Source organism: Pterocles gutturalis, unplaced genomic scaffold, assembly GCF_000699245.1.
Source record: "Pterocles gutturalis isolate BGI_N339 unplaced genomic scaffold, ASM69924v1 scaffold1962, whole genome shotgun sequence".
NCBI classification, from domain to species: Eukaryota; Metazoa; Chordata; class Aves; order Pterocliformes; family Pteroclidae; genus Pterocles; species Pterocles gutturalis.
This window is the reverse complement of record NW_010109858.1, coordinates 7,151-22,889: the sequence shown is the minus strand read 5'-3', so window position 1 is coordinate 22,889 and position 15,739 is coordinate 7,151. Positions and strand designations below refer to the sequence as shown.

The 15,739-nt window shown below is 42.3% G+C and overlaps 1 protein-coding gene across 1 annotated transcript in view; it reads left to right on the top strand.

Moving 5' to 3' along the window:
- Window positions 1-3,653: 3,653 nt before the first annotated feature.
- The window catches only part of MFI2 (antigen p97 (melanoma associated) identified by monoclonal antibodies 133.2 and 96.5), a 17,092-nt gene continuing 5,006 nt past the window's right edge, over window positions 3,654-15,739 (top strand). Inside the window, exons 1-10 of the mRNA XM_010073096.1 lie at window positions 3,654-3,699; window positions 6,144-6,298; window positions 9,852-9,951; window positions 10,487-10,669; window positions 11,000-11,156; window positions 12,036-12,103; window positions 12,843-13,030; window positions 13,215-13,395; window positions 14,336-14,487; window positions 14,852-14,948. Coding sequence (XP_010071398.1) covers window positions 3,654-3,699; window positions 6,144-6,298; window positions 9,852-9,951; window positions 10,487-10,669; window positions 11,000-11,156; window positions 12,036-12,103; window positions 12,843-13,030; window positions 13,215-13,395; window positions 14,336-14,487; window positions 14,852-14,948 — 1,327 coding nt within the window. The remainder of the gene's footprint in view (window positions 3,700-6,143; window positions 6,299-9,851; window positions 9,952-10,486; window positions 10,670-10,999; window positions 11,157-12,035; window positions 12,104-12,842; window positions 13,031-13,214; window positions 13,396-14,335; window positions 14,488-14,851; window positions 14,949-15,739) is intronic.

Genomic DNA, 15,739 nt, shown 5'->3' with positions numbered 1-15,739 from the left:
TATATATAAAATATATATTTTTCTTTTACCACCTACTCCTAGCTTTTTGTTTTGAATAAAAATACAAATTAGGATTTACCTTCCTTAATCACAAGAAATCAAATGGGCTATGGTGGCTGGGCAAAAAGTCCAGGGAATATTAGCTACAAGAAAAAAAATACACGCAAGTTCTCCTCTTTTCTACGGAATTTCAGGTGTTTGTCTTCTCCCCCTCCCCTTGTAACATGCATGTCTTAACCAAAGGGAGAATTCAGAGTCAACAGGGCATTTTATTTTTCTGTACATGTTCATCTGGGATTGCATAAGCACAAAATTTTCCATTTGCAATGCACAAACTTCTGTGCTGAATGTTATAAATACGTTGTACCAAAACATGGACCGACCTTAGGTAATGAAATTCTCTAACTCCCGTATTATTTGGTACCTGCCGTTGCTTGTTTGAAATTGATTGTTTATAAGAGGGATGTACTTAAAGCAGTCACGGGGCAGTCACACAACCAAATTAGCTTTGGTTTGTAAAGAATTATCAACACTATCCATTCCATTTGTTAGAGAGAGGAGAACAGCTAATAAACTTTATTGTACAATATATTTGTCAAGTGTCTTTTTAATCAAAAGAAATGCAGGTGTTGTAGCATCTTAAAATAATTGACTCTGCCTGTAAATGGAAATAAGGTGTTAGGGGAACACTGGTGACCACATTGGGGCTAGTGAAGCTATTACATTAAAAGCAGGTTTAAAATTGGGACACAAATATTGCTGGTGTTATGTGGGATGCTTCTAAGATTTACAGAAAGTGTAAGCTGCTGGTGTATGATCCAAAAAAATGTTTGTTTTTCTGGATTTTTTCAAGTAGATGTGCTGTCTTTCTGAGACTCCTGTCTATGGAAGTGCAAGGTGTTTGACTGATGCAACTTTTGAAAAATAACGTCATAAATTTTTAAAGGAGCTAAAAGTGTACGATGGTCTGCCTCTTTGAAAGTGACTGATTATCTGAGGTGTGTAGTGAGACATCTTAAAACAGATCAACTTTAAAAAAAATAGAAGGTTCTAAATCTCAGCTGTCAAACCTGCAAACCATAATAACATCTGAGGTCTCTACATTGTATACACATTTTTTTGACCTCTTTTTTTAAACCATCAGAAAGAGTCCTGTTCAGCTGAGTAGATATATGAGGAACTACTCTTTTGTAGATTATGAATAACTCTCACAGAACTTTTCTCCCAGGTGTTTGTCATGTACTAGCCAGGTGTCCCAAATCCTACACTCAGATTGAAGTCCAGAGTAATTACCTTGCATGGTTGTTGGGCTAGAGTGAGAACAAGTCTTGGATCAAGAAAACCCAAAGGACTCTGGGGTATCTTGTTTGCATTTTTGGTTTTGTTTGTTTCAGAGGTGTTGCCCTTGAGCACTGGCAGAGAAATTGATTGTGACAGCCCTAATGCTCCTAGTTAACTTGGTTTATTTTCTAATTTGTAGGATTTTGCATTAATTAGTGTTTCTCTGTATCTCATTTTTCCAGTATCGGGTGCTGATATGTCTTTGATTCTTGGCTACACTTTATTTTCTGTATTTTAAAGATACATTTTGCAACATGTGTACTTCTCTTAAGGCTTCCAATTTAACAACTGGGGTAATTAGGAGATCCAGGTGGTGTCATACTGATGCATTACCCCCCTATTTTTGCTGGCCCAGTTAAGGCATCATGGGTTTTCTTCCTTGCCTGCCAACCCAACTGTTTGTAGCTGCTATACAGAAACATGCTTGTTGAAGTATTTGCTGCTCTCCATTATTAAGTTATATTAAGAATTTCCTTTGCGGGCTTTTTTGCTAAACTGGGCTGAAAATTAGGTTAAGAAATGTAGTATCTCCTTAAAGCATAGATATTTATAGAATTAGGAATAAATAGGAAAACGAGCTAAATTATCATGAACTGTGCTTGTGTGATGGTTTAGAGGGGGTCGCATTCAGAACAGGCCTCCTGTACAAAAGGCTGCTTCTCTACCTTCTGAACCTTTCCTGTAGAGGATCAGAAGAACCATAGGAGAAGCCTGGTACCAAATTAGTTTCTTATTAATCTTGCCCTTGCAGCAACTGGTGCTAGGACTGTGCATCAGTCTTCTCATTGATATATACGTATGTAAGCCTCACTGCAAGCATCAGAAGGTTTGAGAGGTTGATCTGGCCAGTGGAAGGGCACAGGAGGGCTCAGAATAATGGATCCTTCTAGAAACTTGGAAGTACTCCAGTGGTGCCAGGTCATTCTTTAGCACTTTAGACAACAAAGGGGCAATTAATTCCAGATGGTATAGGCAGCCCAGAATCAGAATTCAGCCATAAAGTTTTGTTTAAGAAGAAGGACTGGAGGGATCATTATCTATTTTTTTGAAGTTCTACATTTGAAATAGCAATTAATTGACTTAAACTCAGCTGTTGTCTTACAGATGCTAGTAGGTGTTAAAGCTAGCAGCCTGGCCAAATTGCAGACAAGTAGCTAAGTAACTCCTGAAAGCATCCGTGCAAGATTACTGGATGTATTGACGGTCTGAAGGATGCGTACAGTTCTCTTGTTCATGCATGTTCTCAGTAGAAGATGGTAAAGATGTGTGCATGGGGGTTCCTGGTGGTACACAGAATCACAGAATGTTAGAGATTGGAAGGGACCTCGAAAGATCATCTAGTCCAATCCCCCTGCTGGAGCAGGAACACCTAGATCAGCTCACACAGGAATGCATCCAGGCAGGCTTTGAATGTCTCCAGAGAACACAGAGTTCTTTTTCTGGTAGCTGGGTGCTAAGCAGAGAAACGGCAATCCGCAGAGCAAAGCAGCATTAAGTGGCTTTTATCCAAACAGTTTTCCAGGCAGCTGCAGTTGGCAGCACAAATGAGTGTTGCTCTGTGAAAGCTACTCTGAAAGTCGCAGCAGCTTTTAACAGAGCAGAGTTTTTCCTCTTCTCTGGGAGAGAGGAGAGAGAAGCCTTCCTGGGCCTTCTCTAAAACCTTAAAAAAAAAAAAAGAAAATCAAATTACTTCAGCTATTTCATAGCACTTGCTATTAAATTTCAGGAGATGTGCACTTAGCACGCACTGTACCACCTGTGGAGTGTACAGGATTCACTGTTGTAAAAGCCCGAGTTTCTTGTTACAGCTTTGTGAAATTTATGACAATGCTGAGAATGTGGCAAAAAAAAGTGACCATCAGCTCTGTCAGATAAAGTGCTTAGCTTGAGTCTACTTCTGCTTCCTGAGCCCCAACATATAGGGAGTACATAGAACTCATACTTAAAATGAGGATTTCTTTACACAGCCCTGCCTTACCCCTGTGAGTCGGCGTGGAGCTGTTTATCCCAGTCTATAGGTGGTGCTAAAGTAGTAACAGCCTCATCGGTGCCTCAGATATTTTGCAATTTCCTAGTCTGATTTTTTTTGTAAGTGTAGAGGCAGTGTGAAGAAAGGTAGGCTTTTTTCCCCTGTAGTCATTGTGAGGTGACGTGTGCCAAGGTAAGCAAGATAAATTGTTGACCAAAGTGCACCTGCTATTGAATGCTGCTGATTTTCACCAAAGAGCAGGCTGGGCAGAGCACACATGCAGAAGCCGTGATCTCTGGGGGTTCTGAAGGCTGGAAAAATCACAAATCCCAAAATTTTCACCATGAAGAGCTCCAGAAATGTCTTCTGTCTTCTCTTCTTTCATGCTGGTAAGTGCCCTCCAAAAACTTTTGCTGTGGCATGGTGTTTTTGGGGTTGACCTCTGCGTGATGTGAGAGAGTAGAGGGAAACTAGAACCATTTCAGAACCAATCTCGTATGGCCGGGAAAATAAAAACTAAAAATAGAGCAGGAGTAGAAAAAGCTGTATTGAAGACCGTGTACATAACTCATTAGTGTCAGATGTCGTATTTCCTCAGCACTGAATCGACTCCTTTTGGTTCAATGGTATCTGTTTCTTACAAGTGTGAACAGTTCTGCGACATTTATTTTGTAAAAATAGAAATAATTGCCTTGTTCCACTTGTCAGGCTCTGTGTGACATATTGGCTTTTTCCTGTCACTCTCAAATTCTAATGGCAAATACTTTTAATTACACTGGAGGTGTAGATGCTGTTTCTGAAGCACTCTGCTTCAAAATAAATGAACTTTTTTTTTTTTTTACATTGTTTCTCTTGAAAGCCCTCAATAGTGTATTAACAGCTGTATTAATAGCTGCTTGATAAGAAGTTACACAATGTAGTACTGTTACTTTCAGCAAAGGAGTTAATTGGATGCTCACCAGTGATAAAGCTATAGTGTGTTTAGGACCCTGAACAATGGATTTCAAGTGGAAGTTGCCAGCTCCTGCCATTTCATACTTTATGGATATCTACAGAGGTACAGAAGGGCCAAAAGTGTGGATTAACTTGGGTTCAGAGGCTGATGTGATGTTTTAAGATGTTCTTGGTTGGCAGTAGGAAGAGAGGCTGACTAGAGACCTTGTCTGCTTGAGCCCACCTCAGATGGGTTTCCTTGGAAGGAAGGAAACAGATGCCTGTTGTAAGGAAACAGATTCATGCTGTTTCACTGTTTTGTCTGAAATATGGAGCCAAATGTTGTTGCATCTTTCAGGTGTATATGGTTAATGCATGAATTGTATGAAGAAATCATTATCTCCTGTGTGTTTATATCTAAAACCAGGATGCTGAGGCTGAAGAATGGCACTTAACTGTACATACAGCGATGCTGAAACCCCAATTTAATTTCCATTTGCTTATGTTTAGGAGAAAAAAAACCCAAACTCCTTTATCAATGAAAACCTAGGTTCTCCTCCTGCCCCAAGAAATTAATGCTGAAAATTTCACCCAGGTAGATGAGGTAGACATTAAGTTTCTGTGAGGTGCCTTTTTACCATGACCCTGTTGTGCCTTTCTTTTAACCATCTGGGTTCTCAAAAATCCTGCAGCTCCGAGGTGGGCAGTTGTTTCTCCCTCTGCTAGCACAAGTTGCCGTGAAAGCTTCCTGTAAGCTTTCCAAGTCTGACTTAATGTTTGTTGACAGCAATAGAGTTGGCTCTGAGTTGCAGTGGAACCGCAAGCCAAACCCTCTGTTTCGGTATCGGCTGCAAAACAAGCTTTGTGGCATCTTGTTTAGTCTGCAGCCAGTAAGTCAGAAAATACACGTGGCTGCTATTGAACACTAGTGGAGTGATTTTAGCTTGCGAAGTTAATGTGGTATCTCACCTGCATGACAGTGGGGGGCAAGTAGAGGGCCAGCTAGAGTTTTTAGAAAACTACATAGCAAATTACTTACAGCAGACTCCAACTTGAAATTGTAGAAAAGCAATGGATTGTGGTGGCCCCTGTTTACAAAAAGGATCTGTGCCGGTCATCAGCATAAACCACGCTTGCATGTGCATTTTATGTACAGCTGCACCATTTGCACATTATGACATTACAAAAGCAACAAAGTGTTTGTAGCTTTGGCACTTGGAAGGGTGGCGTTTGTGCCTGCTGAAAGACACCTTTCTTCACTGATTCATGGAGTCTCCGCTACTAAACTTGAGTCTTGTCATTCATGGAACCACCGTCACCTTCTCGTGACTGTGGAAACAGCTAGTGTTTTGAAGAGACAAGTTTACTTTTCTAGTTTTCATAATAAGCCCAGTGGAAAGGCTCTCAAGCACCTAAGATTGCTTTTTTTATTCAGACCAAAAAGGGCTGGTCAGGACTTCAAGTACCAGCTAGCAATGCTTGAGACAGAGTTGTCTTTGGACAGTCTGGTTTTGTGGCTTATCATTTTAAATAATAACTTTAAACACTTTTGACTTGAAAAAAGATTATGTATTCTGCAAAATTTTAAGAATAGTCTGGATACCCTGACCTGTTCCATGGTACCCATATTTCTTATGTCAGAAACAGATGCCATCGGGTTTCAGTATCTGAGTCTTAACCTGTTCTGTTTCCAGTCCAAGAAACTTCAGTATTGTTGTTAATCTGAATGAACATGGGAACCACCTCTAAAGACTCTCTGTTGAAAGGGCCCTGATTTCTTTCTGTTTTGGGAGGAGGAACAGAATGAAAGGTTGGCTCTTCGGGAACCTTTCAATGGTAAGCTCTGTTACAAAGGCACCGATGTGTTTTATAATGTTTTCTCTTGGTGTTGTGTTTGCAGCTCTTGGCCTGGATCGTGTCCGGTGGTGCACTGTGTCTGAGCAAGAGCTTTCCAAGTGCAATGCCATGAGTAAGGCCTTTGGTGGGGCTGGCATCTTTCCCTCCCTGGAGTGTACAAAGGCGGGGTCAGCTGCCAGCTGTACCCAGATGATCAAGGTGAGTTGTGAGTGACAGCAGTATCACTGATTTCATTTCCCCACGTACCTAATAATAATCCAGTGACGATGTACACAGCTCTGCCATGAGCATCTGATAATCCAGGCAGCTTCATGTCTCTGAAAAATCCAAGCAGATATGTTTTAAAAAAGACACAAAGGTATACACATGAATCTGAATGTCAGAGCAGCCCTGTGTCATCTATTTTGCTAGTCACATATGGCCAGTCATTAGGAACACACCAAAGGTCTTAAATATTTCCTCCCAGGTGCTAATCTTTGATTTAGGAAGTGTCAGATTTATTTAGCAGATATTTAAGAAGGGATGGAGCTATAAGATGCAGTAGTTAAAGCTGTGCTGCTGAGCCTGTAAGTAGATCGTATTTTGATAAACTCTGGATCTAACTCCCATTTCAGGGTCCCGTCATGGAATTTGCTTTATATACAGATGAGGTGAGTGTAAAGCCAAATCAAATCTCCCCATACCAGAGTACAAGAGAGAGACAAAGCAGCAAGTAGGGTGAGCAAAGAACACACAAACCCAGCTGTATTCATTCAGCTGCCCAGAGCGTGCTCAGTTTCCAAAAGGAGCACAGCTCTGGGGAGGATTCTAAAGACTGTAACTGTAGCTTTGCAAAATGATGTATGGAAAATAATTCCCTCTTTAGGAGGGAGTGAGAGGCAACAGGTGGGGATTGGAGGAAATGCGGAGGCCAGGTGGTCATGGTCGTCTTCACTGGCAAGGTGTGGGGAAGTGGAGGATGGCTGGCTGCGTTAATAAGGAATATTCTTTGTGTATCCTGTGTTAGATGTACCCAAAGTCAGGGTTTTGTGGAGGAAATGCAGCCTGTCCAGGACAAGAGGTTTGGTGCCAGGAAACGAGGTCCAGCAGAGCGGTTGGAAGGGAGAGAAGGCAGGTGGTCATATGGCCAGAAAAAGGAACAAATTTCAAAAATCGATAACTTGTAGTTTTTTGTCAACAGAAACAGAAGAGTTGTCTGACTAGTAAAACTGCCACATTGCTTCTTGATAAATACTGTTCTTGAGTGAGGGAATCAAGACTGTATTGAAGCATGTTAGGAGTAGATATCAATACATACAGGGATCTTACTTTGGAATTAGACAAGAAATACTTTCTAATGTCAAATCTTCCTAAAACCGCTTGGCTGATTGCTGCGTTCCACAGAGGGACCTGTTACGCTCTGCAAAGCATGTTATTAAAAGGGCTGATGAGTGTCTGCTTCTGAAATACAGTGCACACAGAATTGTATTTCTAAGCCACTGCAAACAGCAGCCACCTATCTAAAACCTCAGATTCCCATAAAACTTGGTTAGCTGAACTCAGAAACCTGCAGGCAGATAGCATGAGTAAGTAGCTTTCTGATAAAATGAATCTTCCCTGTAAGGCTTCAGATGAGGCTTGAGACCTCTTTTTTCTTGTGCTAATTATCTACTACATGTTTAAGCTGGCCTACTCTGTGTAGGACTGTGTGGAACCCCTGAGTCCATGTCCAGACTGAACTCTGCTCTTTGAGGCCAGAAGGGAGTGGGACGCGATGGCTGATGAGGCAGAGATATGCTGTTTAGCCACATTACATAACTTGGACTTAGTCCTGTGGCTGTGTTAGCACATGGATAAAGTATAAAACCTTTTTCTTTGAAGGTGTTTAAAAATTTAGAAATGTCTAAATATTAAACTAGGGAACCTGACAGTACTTATTGTGACCAGAGTGTCAGCAGGTCTTTAAACACTTCTGTAGGTAATTCTCAAACATTGTGACACACAGAAGTGAAGTCTCTCTGAAAATAATTAACAGAGTATTACCATTGTACCGATACTTATCAAAGAATCATATGTGGAATAATCCTCTGCTTTTGCTAAGTTGTCATATGCTTGCTACAAAAAAAATAAAATACCCACACTGTTGCTATGTCACCTCAGCAGTGGTTGTATGCATTTAAAGGAGAGGTCTGTAGCCTTTAAACTACTTCATGTTAAATACAACAATAAGCATTTTTTCTGTCTTGTTCTGTTATTTATACACTGTTATTTATACACAAGCTATTGATAGGAGGCTCTTCTGCTAAACAGAGCTCAAAGGCTCAGCTTTCCAATCAGCAAAGTGCTATCTCACATAGAAATAGATCCACATAATACAGTCCTTGACTGCTGTGGCCAGCCATTCCCATTTTATCTGCTCTGTTCCCTGTCCACCACCAATTCTAGAGGCTCATTTTGTTCTCTGTGACAGTAAGGTCCTTTTAACTCCCAGCTCTTCTTCCTCTCACTGTCAGGTGTCCCTTCTGAACAACAGGCCATATGTGATTCCTAAACTGTCATCCTGCGCTCTGACTCTCAGTGGCAGAATATCAAATCTGGTTATTTCAGAAGGATTGTGTCTGTTCTTTTAAGACTGAAATATATATCAATCCCAGCTCCTCTCCAGGTAGCTGTGTTCAGCTCTGATTCTTGAGAAGCAACTCTTAGGACATTTATTGTTTCAGCTAATTAATGAATATCATGGTTTTTCTCCCTTGAGCCAAATAAGTAAAATATTTCAAATTACACGACAACTTGAAATCTGATTTAGGTAGTGCTAGCCTTACCCTAACCAATGCTCAGCAAACTGCCAAGGGATGGGTAAACTAAATCACCCCCCAGTGCCGAACCAGAGGTTAAGCAAACTGATAAGAAACTTGGAATCAGCTTAGAAATGCAAAATGTCAAGCTGCTGAGTATTTTATCAGCAGTATCTTGTCTCTGTGCAAGATGCCCTCTCCTGGCTTCCACTAGTTTCAGTACACAGTGAGAGCCAGGTTCAGCTGATCAGGGGTGTGCTCAGCAGTTCTCCAGTCCTTGCTGCTGTGGGAAGTCCTGTCCTGTGCTATCCAGAGCAATCCTGCCTTTGTAGCAGGGCTCCATCCAGCTTGGTGTTACAGTCAACTGAAAAGATAGGTATTATTGGACACCCTCACACAAGTGGATGCCCCAGATCTGTACTCCCCCACTTTGGGCAGTCTTTTTAGATGCTTTCCTCCTTCTCTGAAATGCACTGCCATCTGCTCCTCCTCTCCCAAAATATGTGGCTGTTTGTCTGCTGAGGTACAAGTCAGCATGCTCTAAGGTTGCTTTTGAGCACACTTTGGCATTCAGATTTTGCAGCTGCAGAAAACATAACTTCAAACGGTCTGTATATGACCTCAAAAATATATTTATTTAAGATTGGGGCACTAGCTAGAGAGATGAATTAAACTTCAAATTGATAGGCCTTAAGTTTCATCACAGAGGTGCAGGATCCATTTCTGACATTCCTTTGGACTATGAAGGCTAGTGAGGCCATCACAGCCCAGGGCTGGTTTCTGCATTATTTCTGAAGGAAGGCAGTTTTGAAGTTCTAAAATCCCTCTTGGTAATTGTTCTTCAGAAATTCGAGTGCCCTTAAAAGAACTCAAAAATGGAGATTAAGGGGCCTCTTCTCTTAAAATCATGGATACTCTGCCTCTGGCTGTTGAGAAATACTGATAATTAAGCTTCTGCCCTTGTGTCTGCACAGGATGGTTTGGCAGATGCAGTGACGCTGGATGGCCGTTCAATTTACCAGGCTGGAAAGGAGCATGGTCTGAAACCTGTGGTTGGGGAAGTATATGATCAAGGTATATTCTGACTAATTAACTTTTAGAGTACTTGATATGATCTTTTTCTTATGCATTTTTACTGTTTCCATTTTATTTTGGAGTCCTCCTCTTGAAGTCTCTAAACAGTAGGTAACGGTCAGGTTCCCTCTTGGATGTTCCTGCCCGTAACAGAGTGTGTGGGGGAAACGGGCGACGCAGGGCTGTGGTGGAGCCTGTCCTGAAACAGGTCAAAGTAGCTGTTCCTGTAATAGGTTTGTTGGGTTGGTTTTTGTTTTTCATAGAAAATTTCTACTTGGAAGGAGCCTCTGCATGTCTTTCATCCACCTCTCTTTCAAAGTAGGGTGACCTTCAAAGTTAGAGCAGATTGCCTGTGGCTTTTAACTAAGACATTTCACACTGAAAAGATAATGGAGGACGTTCACTCACAGTCAGCACGTTCTCACCAAGGATGTGAACAATGCGACTTGCCTCTGGGTAGGGGAACCACAAATCAGTGTCTCTCACTGTAATGCTGCTCCAAGGCTACTTGCTTCTCTTTCTTCCTGTGCTGCAGAGATTGGAACTTCCTATTATGCTGTGGCTGTGGTAAGGAAGAGCTCCAACATCACCATCAACAGTTTGAAGGGTGTCAGTTCATGTCACACAGGCATCAACAGAACTGCAGGCTGGGATGTGCCAGTGGGTTACCTAATGGACACTGGGCGCCTGGCAGCAATGGGATGTGACCTTCCAAAAGGTGAGAGGTACAGGGCAAAGATCTGTTTTTCAGCAGTGCCCTTCTGTATGGTCTTGGGACTCTGTGTGTGGACAAATGTGTGGTTCTAGCTGCTGTTTTGTTCCTTGGCTTTGATGCTCCTTGTAAGATGGAATAAACCTAACACAGGTCTGATGAAGACTGCAGGGGTTTTTTTTTAAACTTGGAAACCATCTTTTAAGAACAAAATGGTTTTATCCCTTCTAAGTGTTTTTAAGGATGTTTTTACAGTAGTGTAGATGTGTTAAAATGAGATTGTAGGATCTTTGTTTATTCATTGCTGAAAATTTCTCATTCTAATTTCACATTTAGCTGTAAGTGACTATTTCAGTGCAAGCTGTGTTCCTGGAGCAAATGGCGCAAACTATCCCAAATCCCTCTGTCAGCTCTGCAAAGGGGACTCGGCTGGGCAGAGCAAATGTGAACAAAGTTCCCAAGAGCAATACTATGACTACAGTGGGGCTTTCAGGTAAAAATCATGGCTCTTGTCAATTTTTTTTATCACTATGCTCTATCCATAGCCATTGTTCCCAGGCCTCGCTGACAGGAAATTGAAGCCAGAGAAGTTCCAGGTGATCTTGTGAGAAAATGAGCTGTTGTGTTAGGACAACCGTGCTTTAAACCTAGAGACTGAATAAAAGTAATTCTAAACCCACTATTTCAGGTATTAATACACGAATATTAAAACCAAATGGCTATGTAGCACTTACGTTGAGCAGGAAAATCCCATTGCTGTTTGCTTTGTCCAGCAGCTGTTGACACAAGTCTGAGTGTTTTGCTTTGTCAGGCTGTATCTTTCCAAGTAAAACCTGATGTCCCTGGGAGTCTTGAGAGCTGAACTGCCACCCTACTCAGCTATTTCAGTCATCCCACCTCAGCTGCACTGAATTATTGAGTTGCTCTGCCCTCTGTTTTTGCACAGCAATCCTTCCCTTATTTTCCTCCTTCCTGTCTGTGTGCTGTGCAGCTCCCAGTGCCTGAGTGATAGCGTTGACCCAGCAAGGGCAGAATTTGCTCATGTGAAATGCTCACTCCACTCGGCGTACTCCCCAAAGGACTGTGTGACTGTCTGAGACAGGCAACTCTTCTGGCCAAAGAAGGTCATGGTGTTTGTCCCAGGCAGCACTGGACATGTTGTCCATGTTTACCAAATGTCTGTGATAGGTTACTTCGTGCTCTAACAGCCACTCGTCTCTGCCTTGAGCAAAACTCCCAGCACAGGGAAATAGGTCAGTGTCTGTGGCTGAGGGAACAGAGCACACAGCCCTCTGGCTGTCAGGTGGCAGTGTCCAGTGCACAGGAGCTGTGCTTTGTAATGCATCGTTGTGGTTGGATTTACATTTATTAGGTGTTTGGCTGAAGGTGCTGGAGAAGTCGCCTTTGTGAAGCACAGCACAGTGCCTGAAAATACAGATGGTGAGTAATCCAGAAGCTTGTTGAATAGTGGCTTCATGGTCTGAAGTACGGTGTCTGTAATGACAGTATAATGTCAAATGTTTGATTTACTTTGATTTGAGGAATCAGCAAAAAATGCTCTGATAGTGCAAACAGGCGTACCCGCAGACATGTGTACCAGGAGATAGAGGCCTTTTTTTTTTTTTTTCTTTTAAAATGTTTGATAGTTTCAGTCAAGGTTAGAGCTGTAATCTTAAGCTTCTTTGGAAAGAGAGCTTAAACAGCCCTGAACTCTTAGTTTTATACAGACCTGGGCTGTTACATTGCTCCTGCCTACCCAGGGATTTCAGCAGTGACTTGCAGAAAGTTAACAAGGTGCAGCTGCCCTATTTGGCACGTTGTGAAATCTACCTTGAGCATAACATTAATATCATGGGCCTGTCTGGCCATCATTTACAGGGAAAAAAACCAAAAAATGTTGCACGTGATCCTAGACTCAGGGATGCTTTCGATACTGCTGCAGACCCCAGTACAGTTCAATGCAGTCTCCCAAGTGTTAAGCTGCTTGTTGTCTTATCAGAGATACAGGAGTAAAGGACCACGTAGATAGATGGGATATATTGTGCGGTCAGGAGTAGTTCAGAGATGCTCAGGTGATGTATGTTCTGCTCCATATGTGCACGTGATGCTCAGAGCAGACACGGAGCCAGAAGCATCAGCCCCACCTGATGTCTGATAAGCATGTTCTGTATGATTTCAGGAAGAAGTCTTTCTTCGTGGGCCCAGCGGCTTCGCTCCCGGGACTTCCAGCTTCTGTGCCGCAACGGCAACAGAGCTGATGTGACAGAGTGGAGAACCTGCCACCTGGCCCGAATCCCAGCTCGTGCTGTGGTTGTGCGGCCTGACACAGATGGGACAGTTGTCTTCCAGCTCCTAAACCAGGGACAAGTAGGACACAATTTTTTTATCAGTGCGTTGCATTTTAGAGGGGTTCTCCCACCTGTCTAGCTGAACTGAAGACAGAACATCTGGCCACCTTCAGCTCTCTGGGGTTTGAGGGGGTATGGGATGCCATACATGCCAGGCAGAGGGATATGTGACAGGTGCCTTTTTTCTTTCTTTAATGTTACAGCAAATATTTAATGGAGTAGGCACCAAGTTTCAGATGTTTGACTCCGCTGCTTATGGTGCTCAGAATCTTCTGTTCAGAGACTCCACCACAGAGCTCGTTGCAATCACGGCTCAGGATTACCAGGCATGGCTGGGCGATGAGTATCTTCATGCCATGCAAGCTCTGAGCTGCAACCCCAACAGTAAGTTGTCTTTAGATTCCTGTTCACAACCAAGAACAAAGATAGCTGACAACAGAGACCATCTTTATTCTGCTTTGTTTTCTTTTGATTCTTGGAGGGTTATGGCAAGATGCCAGGCTAATCTTTGAGCATGGAGAAAGGTCACTTTTTAACCTAGAGACAGTATCACATTGCAGAACACTTTCCTGTGCAAACTGGCCCACTTTGTGTTGTAAGATACAGGCATTTTCTACTCTTTCTGGTGTATGAGAGGCATTAATCTGGTAAGTTGCTGCTGCTACCTGCTACTCCATTTCTTACCTGCTAACAAGAGGAAATAGTAATGTGTTGCAGTGTAAATCCTCAGGCAGTCTACAAACAATGGAGGAATGGGTTCCTAGCAGAGAATTTCCTCCAGAAGCTGAAGAAACCCTCAATTGCTCTTTATTGAAGAGTTATGGTCTTTTATACTATCGGAAGAAGGTAGAAATTACTTGATGTGCATTCTGGCAAAGTCAGAAACACAGGCTGTAAGGATCCCTGCCTTAAAAAGCTTACTCACTGCAGCTGAGCCTCCCAGGCGTGCTCTGTGCTGTGGCCCCCCCACCCCAGACTTGTCTCTTCTGGGTGTTGCTCAGTGACTGTCAGGTATGAGGAGGCCTGTGTCCAGGGTGTTTTTTTTGCTGCACTCAACTAACGTGCTATGGCTGTGCTGAATGGGCAGCAACCGTGGGAGTTCTTGTTCCTTTGGTCTGGATGGGTTTGCAGTGTGGACATACCGCTCATCTGAAGAGCTCTGTGGTTCCTCATCAGGTGTAAGCCTGAGCTGGAGAGAAACACAGAAGTAAACACTTTTATTAACCTGTATGGTGCATATGTGACAGTGGGCAGTGTGTATCCCTCCTTGTCTATTACCAAAAAAAAAAGTGAACTGTAGTATTTGTTTTCCAATTTTGTACAGCATTGCCAGAAAGCCTGAACTGGTGCGTTGTATCCACTGAGGAGATTTGGAAATGTGGTAAAATGGCCGTTGCCTTTAAGAAAAAGAATTTGAAACCAGAAATTCAGTGTATTTCAGCCAAGACAAAGGAACAGTGCATGGAACTGATCCAGGTAGGCTGCTACAAGCTGTGTACAATAAACCAAATTCACACAAGCTGCTCTCTGCTGGGTGGGTAGGATCAGAGACACGTGCACTTCGGTGTCCAGCAGGCAATACTGGATTTCAAGGAAGTGATCTGTAGCTCACGTGGTATGGATGGGCCCGAACCCTGATGATCATGTTATGATGAGGGCATTGTTGCCCATCTAGCTCAAGGCTGTGTCTGTGAAATCTCCTGTCCCCATTTCACTGATAATACTTTATGCAGGTTTTGGGGGTTTTCTTTAGCAGTGTATTGCTCTTGCTGTCAGACTTGCCCTCTGAGATGCAACAGGTATGATGCTGGAGGTCCTAAATTTTAATTTTATTTTTCAGAAAAAGGAAATTGATGCTGTAGTTCTGGGTGGAGCTGATATTTACACAGCTGGGAAGACATATGGCCTTGTACCAGCTGCTGGAGAAAGTTACTCTGGTAAGAAGGTCAGGAAACATAAATATAGACCTTATTTTTCCAGGTTGGTTGAAAACAGCTCTAAAACCACAGCCTCTGGTCCCTAGCCCTGCTGGGAAAGCTGTTTTCAAAGGAAATGAGTATTATCCTCACGTCACGGATAGAGGAGAAAATAAGTATGGGATGGGTTCCTACAGTGAGTTTATGGCAACTTTTGTCTGTCCTGCTGTAGGACCAGGTTGAGTCTTTGGCAGTTTTGAGTCTTGTACCTCCTTTATTTGTCTTTTTAATTCCGCAAAAAATATTTACAGTGGAAAAAAATCAGTATTTACAAAATCAAAATATTTTTAACATAAGCAAAAGTACAGAAATTACACAGTAGGTTCTATTTAGGAAGAAATTCTTCCTGTCAATGTGGCTGCTTCAGAGTCACCGATGAAAAGAGGACTTGTGGATATTGTGTCACTAAGGCAGAATTTCAATATGCTGCAAAACTCATGGAAATTTTAATACGGGTTTGAGTTTTCATGTAAAAATAACTTCTTAAAGCAGTTTTGCTAAGTTACTAATGACCCAAATGTTGTTTTTCAGAGGGATGTATTTGTAAAAGCTGATATTAGCAAGAACACTCTCATGTTCGTCTCTAGAGTATTCAGTTCAAGTGCATAGCAGTAACAGTATACAGGCTATAAGTGAATGCAACATTGTGAAGTAGAAGTGAAGAATAATTACATGTACATTCATAATTCCTGACTAGCTGATTGTTGATGCAATTGAAGTCAGCACCAGATCAAAGTAATGGATCTGTAGAT